Below are 17,225 nucleotides of genomic sequence, written 5' to 3' on the forward strand. Positions count from 1 at the left end.
GTCCATGGGGTCCCAAAGAGTCATACACGACTGAGCGACTTTCACTTTCAATGTATTACAATGTTTGGTGCATATTTCGCTTTTCTCCTCCCAAGTCATACCTGTGATTTATCAGTTCAGTTCAGTTGCTCAGTCGTGTCTGACTCTTTGCGACCCCATGGACTGCAGCACGCCAGGCCTCCCTGTCCATTACCAACTCCGGGAGCTTGCTCAAGCTCATGTCTGTCAAGTCAGTGATGCCATCCAACCATCTCATCCTCTGTCATCACCTTCTCCTCCCGCCTTTAATCTTTCCCAGCATCAGGGTCTTTTCCAATGAGTCTGTTCTTTGCATCAGGTGGCCAAAGTATTGGAGTTTCAGCTTCAGCATCAGTCCTTCCAATGAACACCTAGGACTGATCTCCTTTAGGATGGACTGGTTGGATCTCCTTGCAGTCCAAGGGACTCTCAAGAGTCTTCTCCAACACCACAGTTCAAAAGCATCAATTCTTCAGTGCTCAGCTTTCTTTATAGTCCAACTCTCACATCCATACATGACTACTGGGAAAACCATAGTTTTAACTAGATGGACCTTTGTAATTGATAGTGCATCTTACAACTGATGCTGACCCCCTGACCCTATGATCAAGCTTAACATTGTAAGACCCCTAGACGCTGTGTGGTCGAGTGTGATACACGGCACCATCTACGAGCAGCCCTGCAATGGAAACCAGCCTGGAATCTGGATCCCATCCAGCTTCTACATCTAACTTCCAGTTTAGAGGAAATACAGGGAGACAGGGGGATGCATTAATGATACCCTGGAAATGCAAGCTGCAAAATCCAGACGTGAGACGCTCCATGGAATAAACAATATAGTGTCTTTCACAAATAAACACTGATGTTAAACCAAAGCATGGAGGGACTGCAGATTAAGAGATACAAGAGCTGCAACAAAGGCAACATGGGGACCTTGTCTGGATCCTAATTCGAACAAGTCAACCGTTAAAAAAAAAAGAAGAAAGAAACCTTTATGAGACAACTGGGGAAGAGATGTGAACACTGCATACTGTTAACTTTAAGCAACTAAAAATGGCATTGTGGTTACATTTTTAAAAATCCATATATTTAGGTATTGATGTCTGATAATAATCCAAGATGGAAACGAGAGGGTGGGATGAAACAAGATTAGGCATGGGCTGATAAAATTTTTAAAACTTAACAAAGTTATCTTCAACAATTCTCTAAGAAAAAGAGCTAGCAATTAATTTGTTTAATTTGCCTTCTTGTAGATTCTAAGCCCCGAGAGGACAGGGAGTGAGGGGGTCTTTCCCCCACTACCGCCAGCATGGTGTCCAGCACATAGGAAAGGCCCACTGAGTATTTACTAGACAATAGACCGCTGCTCCAGACGACCAGTCTATATATCAGAGGGCTTGAAAGCTTGTCTGAAGCTTAGATCACATATTTTTGAACAGAATAAATATTTAGGAACATAGCAAACTTTTCAGACAGTTACATAAAAGACTGTCTCTCATAGGACTTCAATGACCACCCTCCCAACCCCAAGTTACAATATTAATTTTCAGGGGGAAGGGGTGTCTGCATTTCAACGTGTGGCACCTGCCATGGAGGAGAGCCTGGTATCAGGATTAGGAACCGGTGGTGGCTGAAGGAATGGGGAGGGCAGGAGGCCCAGGGAACCAGGGGCTACAGGCTTCTGTCTTACATAAAGACCCTTCTCCTCACCACAGGTCCTAAAACAGGAATGTGTTTCTCTAGAGCCATCCAGGAACAAGTCCTCAGAACTGTAAAAGGTTACTTTAAGGAAGTAAAGAGTGATGAGGAATTAGAGATGGAGAACACTGAGGCCAGGCTAGCACCAGCTGGAATTTCAGAAGCTGAAACCTGCCTCTGGCTTTGCTTTGTTTGCCAAGAAAGAAATAGCCAGTCCTCGGAAGCTAGATTTTAAATGCCAGTGTCAGCTCTTTGGGGGACTGTAATTATTGACATGACAATCGGATGTCCCTGTGATGTTAAGTTCCTAAGGAAGGTGGATGTCAAAATGTTATGAGATTTAATCTCCCCCACCCACTGTGAGAACAAGCCTGACACACCAGCAAATCTACCTGTATGTTAGTTCATCATATGACCATTTTGACTCAAGAAACTCGTGGCGGATAATAACTATAACCTGGGCTATCTTCCTAGTCTCTGTTTCATAAGACACCTGGGAGTTTCAAACACTTGTTATTGTAACTATATGTTTGAGGTGCTGTCCTAAAGGGAAGGTAGGTTTTGGACCCAGATGGATCTTATTTTAAGCTTCTGTTTCCTCCTTGGTAAAAGGGGGATATGAACATATACACTATACGTAAAGCACTATATATAAAGCACCCAGCTCCGTCTGGCAGAGCAGATAATCCACAATCAGCAACTGCTGTCAACCTCACCCTAACTGCTGTGACCAGCATCATCAGAAGCTGGAAAGTCACCCTGTGCCTTTCTCTTCCCTTAGAGGAAGAATCTCAAGACAGACTTTGCTCCTTGAGACCTTCAAATAATTTTTGGCCTTCTTATTTTTGTCTTTAACATGTCCTTTATAAAAGTTAAAGATAAAATCTGGAAATACCATTCCAAGAAGGGTCTGACCAATCTTGACTATGCTAGAATGATCACTTTCTAGATTTTTAGCTAACTCCTCTGTACCGCATTCCTGCTTGTTAAACAAGGACCCATCTATGGCCTAAATGCTGTTCTTCTTTTCTGATTGTCACTAGGTATTTCTCCAACCTGTACTAAACGTCAGGCCTTTTACAAATTGATAAAAGAACAGTATTACAGTATAAAGTAATCTCTTCACTAAAAGCCAAAGCACATTAGTCATTTTGGCCAAGAACAAAATTATTTATTGTGGCTTCATAAAAATAATGAATGAAATGGCCTCCCTCATTACAACTTGGCCCCTTCATGGCAAGCAGGTGGGAAGGATCAGAGCATCAGGGCTGGAATCGGGGGGCAGAGGGGCTGCGGGAGACACTGATGGAGCTGAGCTGCCACCATTGGAGGGCCAGGCGCGTGCAAAGCACCATGTTAGGCCCTCGTTTAGGTCACAGTAAACGTCCAAGAGAAGTACCATGTCACTTTACAGAAGAGGGAACAGGCTACAGGTCCACAGCCCAGGGCCCACAGCTTACAAGTATCAGGGGCAGAGTTCCCATCTATGACTGACGGTAACATTCACCTCTTCCTACCACCCGCTTTGGGCCAAGAGAGGATTCACATCTCTGGACTGGGTCACTCGTGGATCCAGGCACCACACCAGCCCACCCAGAGACTGGTGCCAAGGTTATCTATGTAGGAAATATGGGAGAAATTTCTACGTAGGACCAATTTAAGATGTGAAGCCAACATTACCTCCTGCACCCAAGGGGTCAACCAGCTTCTCTAACACAGCGGACAGTACGTACCATGACGTCTGCTTCCCTCGTGGCATAGCGAAGGTTTGGGTCTAGCCAGTACATCAGGGATTTAACCTGCTCGAAGTTCAGGAAGAGAAGGAACACCAGGAACAGGAAGTAGAGCACGCTGAGCCCTGCAGGGAACAAGAAACACCCTCAGGCCCGGGCAGGGAGCCGGGGTCAGACGGCAAACTCCGATCGCTTATGGCCCCAAGCAGACACCGGTGCTGAAACGTGGGCTGTGGAGACCCCTCGTGTGACAGCAGTATTCCTTCGATGCGAATTTGACACTCCGTCCTCATCTAGACCGAAGGGTGGAGTAACCCTTCTGAGCAGGGATGCTGACATTGAGAGCTGGAGGGGGTGGACGAGAGGACGCTGCACTCGGGCCGGGAAGGCAGGCAGAGGAGAGCAGGCGGGTTCCTGGAAAGAGGGCCTGCTGTCCGCACGTGGCTGGGAGCTGGCGGAGACGGGAAGGGAGTGAGGCCTCTAGGAAGGGATGGCCAGGGCTCAGGGCTACCGCCAAGACCGCAGACTTGACCTTAAGTCAAAGGAGGAGCCCCTGCTGGGATCCAAATAGGAAAATCAGATGACCTAGGGAACACTTTAGGAGATGGACTCTGGCCACTTGCATGGAGACTGGACTGGAGGCGGGCAAGGAAGGCCCGACAGATGGCCCGGTTTGGGGTTTGAGGGGTGAGAGGTGGCCCAGGATCGCTCATCCCCCCCTTTACACTCCACATTAACCCCTGTGGGCATGATCACATCGTAACTGGTAGCCTAATAATCACCCCACGTCATTTGAAAAAGAAAGTCAATAATCTACTGTGAGAAGACAAAGCCTGCAAAGACATTTTAGAAAGACTTGAGAACCAGCCCCCAATGGCTTTGTGACTTTCCCTCTTCTTTTTGAATCTGCTGGGAAGAAAATGCTTCTGGAGGACATCTAGATGCTGTGATACAAATGACCTTGGACCGCAGCGCCCCATCCAAAGTGGGCTGGCACCGGTCCCCAGGGAGCCGCTCCAGAGGAGACAGTGTCCCTGGCTGGAATGGAATCCTCCGGAGCGGCTGGCAGACGAGGCCTCTCCTGGTCCTCAGGGCGGGGGGATGGCTGAGAGTACACGGCTGACTCAGTCGTGTATCCCAGGGCCCAGGGCGCATGCGTTTTTAGACACGTCTATAGGATAGCCTTCTAGGTATTATTATGTACCAGCTACTTTTACAGACTTTCACTGCAAACACCTCCCACTCACCTTCTCATTATGACCCTTTTGAAATAATTATTTTGGGATACAAAGAAAGTGTGGACCAGGAGGCTCCGTGAATGAGAGTTCACAGTTGGGCTTCAACGCCAGGCTTTCTAAAATGCCTTCCCCGAAGGCCTGAATATTATAGGCAAAACTCTGTGTGTGCCTGTGTGTGTATTCTGGGAAAGGGTCTATAGTTCTCATCAGGTTATCAAAGGGTCTAGGACTCCAGGGAAGAAATAAAACTGCTCATTACCTAGAATGGACCATACGAAACTAGAAAAACAAGATGTAGCCATCCAGCTGAAAATGACTCACAACTTTGAAGTGGCCATATTAAGTCCATGAGCTCTAAGTATAATACAACCAGAGCGATCTTGTAAGAAATGGAAATGAGTCATGTACTTACCTGCAAAAAAAAAAACCCTCCCGTTGCATCCCCCAGCCCTTCCCAAGCTCTGTGGTCCCATCTGCGCCCGGCTCTGCCTCTCCTGGCCTGACCTGCCTCCCGGCATCTTTGCCTGGATCCTTCTTTGCAGGCAAGTTTCTGCTTAAGCACACTTTCTTCGCGCCTCCCATAACCCCCAAGTGAAAGTGGCTACTTAGTCAACGTCGCTTCTTGTGGTTTTAATAAACTTTCTGCCACCGGGAGACATCTGCTCTGCTCAGATTACTGATTTGTTTCCCAGGGTGCTTGCTAAAGCCGCCCTCCCTCCCCGGGGCCCCTCTGCCTGCAGGCTCAGGGCCACAGGAACCACCCACTCAGGACTCGGTGAACACCTGCTGGGCACACGACCGGGGCTCACCACTGAATTCAGAGAGACTTACTTGTGATCTCTGAAGGGTGAAAAATAAACAGACTTGAGCATAATCTCCATTTTAAGGGTCCCTTTGCGTAAAATTACACTTTCTGAACCCTGAATAATTTTTTTGGATGATTACTTAGGTAAGATGAAGCCAAGTCCCAGAGTTTTAAAGATAAGATTTAAATCCACTCAGGTGGTTTTACTCTTTGGACTAGAAGTCAAGTAAACGTCGTAAGAGACCCAACACATATATGTGACGCTCATCACTAAACCATAGTTGAAATCAGGGCTCTTTGCTAAGAGCTCTCCTTTTCTGAGTTCTCTCCCATTTGCGACACTGGGGAGATTGCTGGGGTTTCGGTCCCTCCTGGCTGCTGACGAGGCAAACACGCTCATACTAGGCATGCGAGCTTCACTGGTGAAGAGCAACGTCAGGAAGAACAAGCCACATTCCCTCACATCAGATCCTGTGCGTTAATGGACAGCGGTGTTGGGAGGCTGAGGGGGTGGGAGGGATTGAAACAGTTCATGTGTATGAGAATTTCCGCTGTCACCAGCACTTTATTTTGTGGTAAAGCATTTTAATAACAAACTGATACCAGAACACCAAAAAGTGAAAAAGTATTAAGTTTTACAGTAGAGCGGTATGAAAAACTGCCCTAACATAACAGGAAAAAAGATCTGTTGAGAGTAGAATGGATTTTGAAACTGACTAATGTGTAACTTACCAAAGACCATTCGCCACAAGGCCGGATGAGGCCGGGTAAACGGACCTGCGGAGATAACATTACAAGGTCAGAACGGACTGCCTTCAAACCAAGACCAAAATAAAGACAGTGCTGCTGATTTCCACAGAGATAAGGGGTTAAAAAACCTCTCTACTGTCAAAACTTTTTCTCTAGGAAAATTCTGGGAGGTCAAAGTCTAGGTTGAAAGCTTTTATCTACATTGTAACAACTGTCCCCACAATTGTAACAGGCATGATCACAACAGACGCTTTTTTTTTCTTTTTCTTATAGCTTTGTCTTCAGAATCAGATGATAACTTCCCATGGACACAATGACAGTGAGTAGGTCACTAGACCAGCCTTTTACTGCATGTAATACTCACTGGATCTTAACAATAAACCTCACAGCTCTGTTCTGGACATCCTGTGTGTGTGTGTGTGTGTGTGTGTGTGTGTGAGAGAGAGAGAGACAGACAGACAGATGGAATCGTGTGTGTGTCAGACAGACAGACAGGACTGTGAGTGTGTGTGTGTGAGAGAGAGAGAGACAGACAGACAGATGGAATCGTGTGTGTGTCAGACAGACAGACAGGACTGTGAGTGTGTGTGTGTGTGAGAGAGACAGAGAGACAGACAGACAGACAGATGGAATCGTGTGTGTGTCAGACAGACAGGCAGGACTGTGAGTGTGTGTGTGTGTGTGTGTGTGAGAGAGAGAGAGAGAGACAGACAGATGGAATCGTGTGTGTGTCAGACAGACAGACAGGACTGTGATGGACCAACAATAAAAGAGAGAAACGCTGTGCTTGGCAAACAAGTGAGATGGGGAGGGACACTGGGAGCAAAGCCTTGGAGCCGGGAACATGCTGGTGCGGGGGCCTCTGATCATGACCCCTGGTAACAAAACACCTCTGAACAGTTCAGATACGCAGATACCAGATTTCACAAAAGGGAAGCCAAAATTTCACAGGATGAAACTTACTACATGTGATATAACAATATGTTGCCTTCTATTTTCTCTCATTAAAAAGAAAAAAAAAAGTAACAGGAGATGAATGCAAGTAATCTGGGCCTTGATCCACTAAACTGAGTGACCACTAACTGAAGGGTTACAGCTGGCAAATACTGATCACTGTTCTAGAGGGCCCCTGACCTATTTTGGGGCTGCCCAGGCCTTCCTGCACTTGGAGGATTTCCAGCGGTGTGATCCCTTATCTCCAGGAGACAGGCCAGAACTTGCAGCCCAGCTTTCTTTATAACTGGGTCCCGATCCTACAGCTGCACCCGTGCTAGGGAACATCAGGGGCTGCGGACAGTGGAGGGGAGTGTACAGAGTGCTCCTCTCCCTCCTCGGTCCCCGTGATCCTGGCTGGCAGGGACACTGGTGGGGGGCGGCACCCCTCGCACGGGTGACCCTGGGGCAGTTCCATTTAGCAGGCACTGCAGATGTGACAGTGGGACAGACTCTGGTCAAGTCTCACTCACAGAAAAGGTCTGGGTGATGCGCCAGCTCAGAGGTTAGCTGGCGGCGGGAGGGGCGGCTGGTTTCCGCGCCCTCCCAGGATTCCTCCAGCCAGTTAACATCTGAGAACAGGCTCTTGCATCAGCAGAGTCAGCTTCTGTTGCTTGTGACCTGGAATCCTCCCTGAAGCGAACATTACATTGTAAATTTTATTCTGTAACTCATTCCAAATGGCCTATTTCTTCTTAAAAAAGGCTACAATGAAACATATTCTAACTGCTTTCTTTGGATGAGCCACATTCATATGAGGAATACTGATTCAGATTCTGGGTTTATATGTTCAGAGTTCAGAAGTTAAGATTGTGGGGGACTCTGCTTTATCCAAATGAATATGGTGTCTGAGTTTTGGATGGCAAGCAGCGAGAGCTCAGATACTGAGGAATTTGAAAGTTAACCTCTGATTTCTGAGTTCTGACAGCAAAGATTCGGACTGCAAGGGATACCTGTATTCTTTTTAATCAGCTGCTTTTTTCCTCAGAAAAGGCAAAGTGAAGCACAGAAGCTAGAATCCCTTTCCAGGTAACACAACCTGGTTAACTTTCTTTGCAAATTACCAGAAAATTGATGGTTATATTTGTCATCTTTTAAGTTAATTTTCTCTTCCAAATGCTCTTCTTCACGGATGCTAGGTAATAGCTTCGCCTGTCACCAGGAATGACTTGTCTTTCAGTAGCAGTCTGGCTTGCAAGCGTTACTCCATCCAAACTACTGAATTAACCTTTCAGACAGAACAGGGGACCGCAGCTTTCTCTATGATTTCCTTTTACAAGGTGAACTCTGAAACTCCAAGATCTATTATTTGGCTTGCAACAGAATTCCATGCCTGATCGATACTTTAAAACCACATAGTGTTATTCTCAAGAGCACTCCCGATTCTAATAGTTTCAGCAGTGCTTTCCTTTAACCCTTACTGGGTAGCAGGCTGGGGGCCGAGACCCACTACGCCTTAGTCCTCCTGGCAGATGATGTGAGGACCACCATCTTTCCCTTTCTACAGATAAAGGCATCAGGGCATAAGGAACTCACGGCCATACCTCTCCAGGACTCCGCTTCAGGTCTGGAGAACCCACGGTACTTTTCCATCAACTGCCAGGACTGGGCCAGCTCGGGAGACCGGGGCCGGGGAGGGGCACAGCGTGGAGGGTCTGAGCCAGGACTGTCTCGGGGCCAGGAGAGGGGCAGAGAGAAGCAAGCTAGTGATGGAGCTTAGTGCTGTGGTGATGCGGAACTGATAAGGTCTGGAAAGATGGGAAGGATGAGAGAGGGGGCAGGGAACTGATACAAGAGCCTGCACACTGACCAGTAGAAAGGCCTCCAAAGTTATCACTGGCCTGTGGTTACTTTAAGAGTGGCCTTCTGAAAGGAGAACTCAGTCCTTTCTTCTAGCTAACCCTAAGCAGGGCCATTTCAGAGTAAATAAGAGGACAGGGTGGTTGAGGAATGTGGGGCTGATGGGGCCGTAAGCTCTCTGCAACCCAACGTTCAACTGCTTCAGCTCAAGACTTATGTCTCTCTGTCCGGCTGTCATTCCTGAGACAGACAAGTCCCAAGGCCTAGAGAGCGAATGTCCATCTTAACGGCACTGTAATTTGGTTTTTTAAAGCCTTATCTTGATTTATGACTATGGAATTTTTCCCCTTTTTCTCCAACATCCCACATATACACCATAATATTACATCAAAAATGTTTCTCATAAAATACGATTTTTAAAACTGCCCTTTCTGCCTTGCATTTGATCTCAGGAAGGCTTCAGAAATCTGATGCGGGGGGTTTCAGAAGAGACAGCGGAGCCCCAAGGAGCTCTGCCCTGAACTGGGTGGGCGGGAACAGAGCACCAGGGCCTTTTACCTACAAAAGGTGAGCTATAAGGCCAGCCTGGAATGTTAGGTGACCTTTCAGGAGCTAACTTTAAACCCAGTCCAGGCCTTATTCCAGTTGTCTAATCCCCCCTCTTCTTTCTAAGAAGAAACTCTGAATGCTTTCGTGTAGTATTTTCAGAAGTAGATGCCAGCAGTATTACTCACAGTCTCTTCACTATCAGAGACAATAATATTGCTAAAAATACTGTTTTGCCTTCTAAAAGATGGAAGATAAGGCTGGCGGTTTCCTATAGGATGAGCCTTGATACTCACACTCACTGGTGTTCACACACACTTGGCTACGCCAATCATCACCTCTAAAACCACGCCTCCTATAGCATCCACCTGCTCACATGGGCAGAGCCATCCTGGACCATTTACCTCATCCCAGTGCCTGCCCACAGATCTTACTCCCCCGCAAACTATTTTCTCAGGTGGTCTTCCTCTGCCCAGTGTTACAGCCAGGACACCAGCAGGGGTGGTTCATCTCATGGGGTGGGGGGTGGGGGGGTTGGGCAGGACTTCTTGTCTATACTTTATTTTTGATTTCGTAAAAGCTGCCTGGAAAAGTCTGGGCCCTCAGTTCAATTATGCAGGAGAGACAGGGCAGGCGTCTCAGGGTGGTGATGGAGAAACCAGTGCTGGTTTGATTTACGAAGGTGGTGTTCGCACAAGACACATTATGAAAAACTACATGTTTTACTTTCTTATCAGTCCCTATGACTGGAATACCTCATTTTCAATCAGATATTAAAAGCCAGTTTGATTTCAAAAGAAAACAGAAACCAAATGTCTTTGCTAGCAGAGAGCACGCATTTAAAACACTTCCTTGGAAATCAAAATGTAAGATCACAGCCTGAATTGCCAGCAACCTATGGTCACATCCACGAACATCTGAGCTCCAAGAACCAACCCTAGGGAGAGAGACTCCTTTTAACCCAAGTCAGAAGCGGCCTCTCCAGCAGCAGCAGGACTGTGCCTGGGAGCCTCGCAGTCTGCCTCTTCCCTTTATTATCTCGTTTTCAGCTTTTTCAGGTGTAATTGACAAAGGAAATTGCAAGATATTTGATTAGTACTAGTTGAAAGCTGAAATTCCTCTAGGAAAAACCTAGAAAAGGCAAATAAAACGATCTCTCAGCAAATTTCAAACCTAAGAAAGAATTTTTCTGTAAAAAAAAAAAAAAATGTCGTGGGGCAGGAGACAAGAGAATGGGGGGGAGATAATATTTTTTTCTTCTTTTAATTTAGGAGACAATGAACCTTCTGTATCATCTTCATGCCTCAGGGAGATGTGATTCGCACTATTTAAGCTCAGAGAAATCAGATGAGGACAAATAGAAGGGTAAACTCGGAAAAATCAAGACATCCTAGAGATCTCACCCTCTTCAAAAAACCCTGAAGAAGAGCTGAACGGTGCTCCTCTTGCAGACGAGGAAAGGACAAGAGAAGGCTAATTCTGTGAACTTCTTTCCTGACAGATTCATTACTTAATGCAACATGTATATGTTGAGAAGACCACCGTGGGCGGGGCAATGGGGGCCCAGGATAAGGACGGGGTGGCTGGGGTCGGGTGGGGTAGAGGGGGAGGAACCGTAAAGGAGGCCCTCCAAAGTTGGAAAGGCACACAGAAGTCACCTGTTGAAAGAAATTTCACAGCCAGCTGGAGATGCAGCGGGTTTCTAAATTTCACTCCAGTGACCGTGACGCAGTTATAATTACACTCCAATGACACAGTGGCATAGTTAAAAATACACTTACATGGGAGGGCCAGTTGCTCTAGGGAGGTGGAGGAGGCATTTAAAATATTTTCTTCAAGGGAACCAGAAGAAAGAGAATGGGAGAGAAGGTGACAGGAAAGAAGCGGGTGTAGGTAACAGACCCTCCCCCTCCCAGGTCTCCCCCTGGGGTCTCTCTCCTTATGCGTTTATCGGATGGAAGGAACTCTGGAACCCACCCCATCACTCACTCTGTCGACTGTCAAATGAAAAAGTCTGCTTGAGTCTCCTCCACTCCTTCTCCATGTAACCCAGCAGTAAATTCTAAGCTGATGGAGGCAATCCTGGTTCTCTTCCACTCTTCCAGTCAGTGGAGATCTACTGGAGATTTATGAATGTGCCTGGGAGGTCCTCCAGCCTCTAAACGCCTGTCCACAGGTCGGCCTGGAGCAGAGGTGGCGTAGGGCCTATGCCTAACCAAAGAGGAGGGAGGGCACGCATGCTGCAGTTTCTAGAAAAGGCCTCTTCACTCGTAAAAAGGTGCAGGGGAAGACGGAGCCTCCTCTGCTGCTGGACACCATCCACGGCCGCACGTCAGCAGGGCTGCAGCTGTCCCAAAGCCACGAGGGCAGCAGAGCTCAGTCCCGATGAAGCAGGTGGAGCAGAGACAGGTAGACAGCCCAGGTCTTCACGTGTCACCGAGCTGCTCAATTAGCCACCCCTGAACCACTCTCTCTCAGAACCTCTCGTGGATGCAAGAAAGCAAACGTTTTATTTATTCTTTAAAGCCACTTTGAAAGAGGTTTCCTGTTATTTGTGGCCAAAAGCACACCGACTGTTACAGACCTTATGGAGAAAGTCAAGGGTCTTTGTTACCTAGACTCTGTACCAAAAGAACCACAGGGCCCCCTCCTGTAGGAGCGGGCCAGTCCTAGCACGCAGAGAGCGTACGTGAACATGATCACACTCACGAGACATATGGAGAGCACCAAATGCAGGCTTCTGGTAAACGTTTAGGGCAACCTTTACTAGGTCAAGGAGAAATGCACTTGACTCTGCCAAGGCAGAGCCATTCTGGGAATGCCATCTACTGTGGGCACTGCCCCAAAACTGCCTTTCAAGGAGAAGGCAGACGCTGGGCTCCGTTCCTCCCATTCACTCCAATACTTAATTCGAGAATCTGTGCCAAGGGTGGGGAGAGTGCAAGACAAGGTGGCCAGACTGGAATGGGAAGAGGCGTGTCCATCCCACTCAGAGAACCATCCACCCAGCGGAACGGCTCCCGCAAACGGTGGCGTCTGAATGCCAGCTGGGGGAGGGGCCAGTCACATGCCCGGGGGGACCCTTTCCCAGGGGGCCGGCCAGGTCCCTGGCCGCATCAACTCCATGCCACCCCCTGATTCAAAAAATGATGTTCAAGGACAGCATTCTTTAATGTGGAAACTTATGGTTTCACTGATCTGATGTAGAGTAACTGGCTCTTTGGAGAACAAGGCAGACACAGTGGGCTCGCTCAGTACACGTGGCTGCGAGACAGTCCCTCCAAGCACGGTTTCCCTGACATCCTAACCCTTCCTGCACAGAAGGCTGAAGGTCTCTTTTTGTGGGCGAAGGGTCTGGTCAATCTGGGGGCTGACATCTGTGGGCACCAGAGGAGGAAAGGCACAGCCTCCCCGCTGTGGATGTGGAGTCCAAGCACCCCAGACACAGGCCAAAGAGAAAAGCACAGGAGACAGAGACGAGGCACCTCACGATCGGCCTAGCCTGAGACAAGACCAGGGCTCTGCTGAGTCCGGGACCGTGCAGGGCTGGGCCCTAACCCCAGGCCGGCAGCAGCGGCTGAGGGTGGTCCAGGAGTGACTGGCCGGCTTTGGGATCAGCTGTAAACCAAGCAGGATTCTGCGGGTCCTCCCTGCATTGCATGTTATCACAAAGTCAGGGCAGGCAGGGAAAGCATGAAAACAAACAGCTTTTATCTTTCCAAAAGGTAAAACAAAAGCCCAGTCCCACCATGAGAGACTGAGCCAGTTACGTGCACATTGAAGATGACAGGTCTCCACGAGGGAAGAGAGGAGAAATCAGCAGAAATCATGTGAAATGTCACATCCGACAGATGCAATCCCCACCGTTCAGGGCTTTGGGGATCTTGGGGAAAGCACCACAGCCCCAGTGCCTGCTGGAGTCCCCCAGCAGGAAAGGCGGTAAAATCACAGCTATGGCGGGCTGAGTCTGGGAATCCCTAAACTTCTAGTACGGCTCTTAGAATTAGCAAGCCTAATTTTTCTTTAAAAAGCAGAAAAGAAACCTTCGAAGCTGAGAAGAAACAGGCAAGAATGAACACCCAGCCAAGGAAAACAGGAGGCTGGAAGGACACACACATCTCTGGATTGATTAGTTTCCTGCGCACATACTATGTTCTCATTGACTGGTCTAAAATAAAAATTAGAAGAAAAAAAAAAAAAGATGGTGGGGGACAAATGAGATAAGAAACAAGAAGAGAGGGATCAACAGTGGCCCTGGCATCAAATGATGGCCGGGAAGCAGACCACTGACCTACACAGGACACAGCAGGCAGGGAGGGGCTGAGGGGGAGACAGGGACCACCAGGTGAACTGTCACCTACTCCCCCTCCCTCGGGGCTCAGGCAGCCGCAGGCCTTGTGTTGGCAGCAAACCTGAGACGCAGTTTACCATCTACTCCGGGCTACATTCTTAGGCCACCTCTGTAAGGCCAGGTTCCAGAGCTCAGGGGGACCACCACTGTCTAGAAAGTGCTCGATGCCCCAAGTGGCCACTTAAGCTGCACAACGGCACAGCACCCTTGAAAGACCGGATGGGCTCCATGAAGTCCAACCTGTCCCTAAACCTAAAATCTTGAGATGTTGTGTGCTGGGGCTCACATGCGTGCTGAGTCATTTCAGTCATGTCTGACTCTTTGTGACCCTTTGGACTGCAGCCCACCTGGTTCCTCTGTCCATGGGGATTCTCCAGGCAAGAATACTGATGTGGGTTGCCAGGACCTCTTCCAGGGGATCTTCTCAACCCAGGGATCAAATTTGAGTCTCTTATGTCTCCTGCATTGCAGGCAGGTTCCTTACCACTAGCGCCGCCTGTGAAGCCCTTGTGTGTTGGAAGCGGGAGGAAGAAAGTAAGACAAATAACCTGAAAAGCTTGTTCAACACTGGGGACGTTTCCTACAAAGTGAATGTCATAGCTGGGCCAATGCCTCTTCATCCCATGACCTCTCTGTATCTTGAACATCTCTTCATACTGCAATCACTGTGTACTATAAGAACTTTCACCACCAAGGAAAGGCCAAATTACGTTTGGTCATTATCTGCATAAGGTATGCAGGTGCTGTAGATGGAAGGTTTGCATCCCCTCAAATTCACATGTTGAAATTCTAACCCTGAAGGTGAAGACAGTTGGACTTCCTGGATCCTTCAGGCCCAAACCACAGAGCTACTTGACTGTGAACATTTGCTATCCTTTAAACCTAGGAAAAAGGACCCCACGGTGGCTCAGAGATCATCTGTCCACTTCCATGACAGGGCCATGGCAGGGACAGGAGCAGGACAGCCTCACCTTAGTTTCCAAGGGCAAGACCGATGCCCAGCAGAGCCGGGGAGAAGAGTGTACTGGAGTCTCGGGGATTCAACCCTCACTGGGCAAGCTATGGGGGCAGACCGCTGCCCCTGGGGGTCTGGAAGGCGGAGCATCAAGTCCAGGAGGCTTATTCTTAAACCCTGAGATCTCACAGAGTTTGCCTTCCTAAGTTTTGGCCTGGAATGTGTCACCCCTTCCTTCTTGCCAGTCTCTTCTTTTGGGAATAGCAATGTCTGCTCTGTGCCTGGCTGGCTCTTGCATTCCGCAAGCACAGAGCTTGCTTGGTTTCACAGGCTCACAGCTGTCAGGATGAAATCTTCTGTTTAAGCTGCTCAGTCTGTGGTATTCTATCACAGCAGCCTACTCTAAGACACAGGTTTTCATATCTTGAAAGCTTTTCACTAAAAACATAAAAATAAAAGTAAAAATCTAAAAGCTTGAGGGGGTTGGAGAACTAAACTCAGCTGCCAAATAACTTGGTCAATTAGAATAATCCACTCCCTGAAGGATTCAGAATCATGGTTTTACTGGTTAGATTATTACTCTACCAGCAGAACCCACTAGATTACTACCTATCTAGTACTACCAGCAGAACCCACAAAATTACAGAACAGAGAATTCCTTGGTGGTCCAGGGGCTAAGATTCCGCGGTTCCAGTGCCGAGGGCCCAGGTTCAATCTCTGGTCAGGGAACTAGATTCCCACATGTCGAAACTAAGAGTTTGAAAGGTACAACTAAAGATGCTGCAAGCCACAACTAAGACCTAGCACAGACAAATAAATATTAAAAAAAAAAAAAAGAAAAAGAAAAATGCTAATTTAAAAAAAATAATAATACAGAACAAAATTCCACTGCCAACATTGTGGGAAAACCTGAAAGACTTGCCATGTATAATGCAGCCAGTCCCCTACATATGGACCTTCAAGTTGTAAACATTCAAAGATGTGAACGTGCATTTGTGTGTCCAATCATGTAAGTGAGTTCACGTGTCTGGTGTACACCCTCATGTGCACGCATTCTCTACAAGTGGCTGTGCTTTGGTGTCCTTTACCGTATAGTACTCCACAGAGTGGGCTTCCCTCACAGCTCAGCTGGTAAAGAATCCGCCTGCAATGCAGGAGTCCCTGGTTCAATTCCTGACTGGGGAAGATCCGCTGCAGAAGGGATAGGCTATCCACTCCAGCATCCTTGGGCTTCCCTGGTGGCTCAGGTGGTAAAGAATCCGCCTGCAATGTGGGGGACCGTGGTTCGATCCCTGGGTTGGGAAGATCCCCTGGAGAAGGGATAGGCTACTCACTCCAGTCTTCTGGCCTGGAGAATTCCATGGACTATACAGTCCATGGGGTTGCAAAGAGTCAGACACAACTGAGCAATTTTCACTTTCACTTTTCTTTCACTTTCACTGTATAGAGTACAGTGGTACAGTATCTTTATTTCAAGCCCAAGGTGTCCAGAAGCAAGTGTGAAAGCAGCCATGGTATAGCTGGTATGACTGTACTTTTCAGGCTTCCTTGGTGGTTCAGATGATAAAGAATTTGCCTATAATGCAGGAAAACCAGGTTCAATCCCTGGGTCAGGAAGATCCCCTGGAGAAGGGCGTGGCAACCCACTCCAGAATTCTTGCCTGGAGAATTCCATGGACAGAGGAACCTGGAGAGCTATAAAGTCCATGCGATCGCAAAGGGTTGGACACGACTGAGCAGCTAACACTCTGTACTTTTCAAAGTACTGTACTCTGAGACTAACAATGCTTTATCTTTTGGGTTTGTTTTTCTTAATATGCTTTTTGTGTGAAAAGTATTATAAATCTATTATAGCAATGTACTATGTAGCCGAATGCATTAGTTGGGTACCTAACACTGTTGAATTTATGAACAAACTGGACTTACGAATGCACTCTGGAACAGAACTTGTGAGTATGCAGGGGACTTTCCTGAGTACTGTGATCTATAAGAAGCAAGTATTTGATCTTTGTCCCCTTTCTGGAACTGAGTTCTAAACTCCTGGAATTTCCTAAGTGATAAGAGTCTTTTGTTACATTAATAAAGCGGCTTAGGAAGGAGGCCCTGGAGCCCACAAGGTGATTAGCGATAGGAACCCTCAGCCGCCCGCCCTGACCTCTGGGGATGGGGGAGGGCCTGGCGGGCAAATCAATTGCCCATGGCCAAAGATTTAATCTGTCATCACCAATGTGATGAAACTTCCATTGAACCTGAAAGGATAAAGCTCAGAAAGCTTCTGGGTTGGTGAGCACATGGAGGTCTGGTGGGAATGGCACCCCGAGAAGCATGGAAGGGTCTC

At 47.8% G+C, this 17,225-nt stretch overlaps 1 protein-coding gene across 1 annotated transcript in view; it reads right to left on the minus strand.

Moving 5' to 3' along the window:
• The window catches only part of PTDSS1 (phosphatidylserine synthase 1), a 67,829-nt gene that overhangs the window by 34,380 nt on the left and 16,224 nt on the right, over positions 1-17,225 (minus strand). Inside the window, exons 3-4 of the mRNA XM_043879117.1 lie at positions 6,225-6,269; positions 3,450-3,574 (exon numbers count right to left, since the gene is read on the minus strand). Coding sequence (XP_043735052.1) covers positions 3,450-3,574; positions 6,225-6,269 — 170 coding nt within the window. The remainder of the gene's footprint in view (positions 1-3,449; positions 3,575-6,224; positions 6,270-17,225) is intronic.

Source organism: Cervus elaphus, chromosome 21, assembly GCF_910594005.1.
Source record: "Cervus elaphus chromosome 21, mCerEla1.1, whole genome shotgun sequence".
In the NCBI taxonomy this organism is placed as follows: domain Eukaryota; kingdom Metazoa; phylum Chordata; class Mammalia; order Artiodactyla; family Cervidae; genus Cervus; species Cervus elaphus.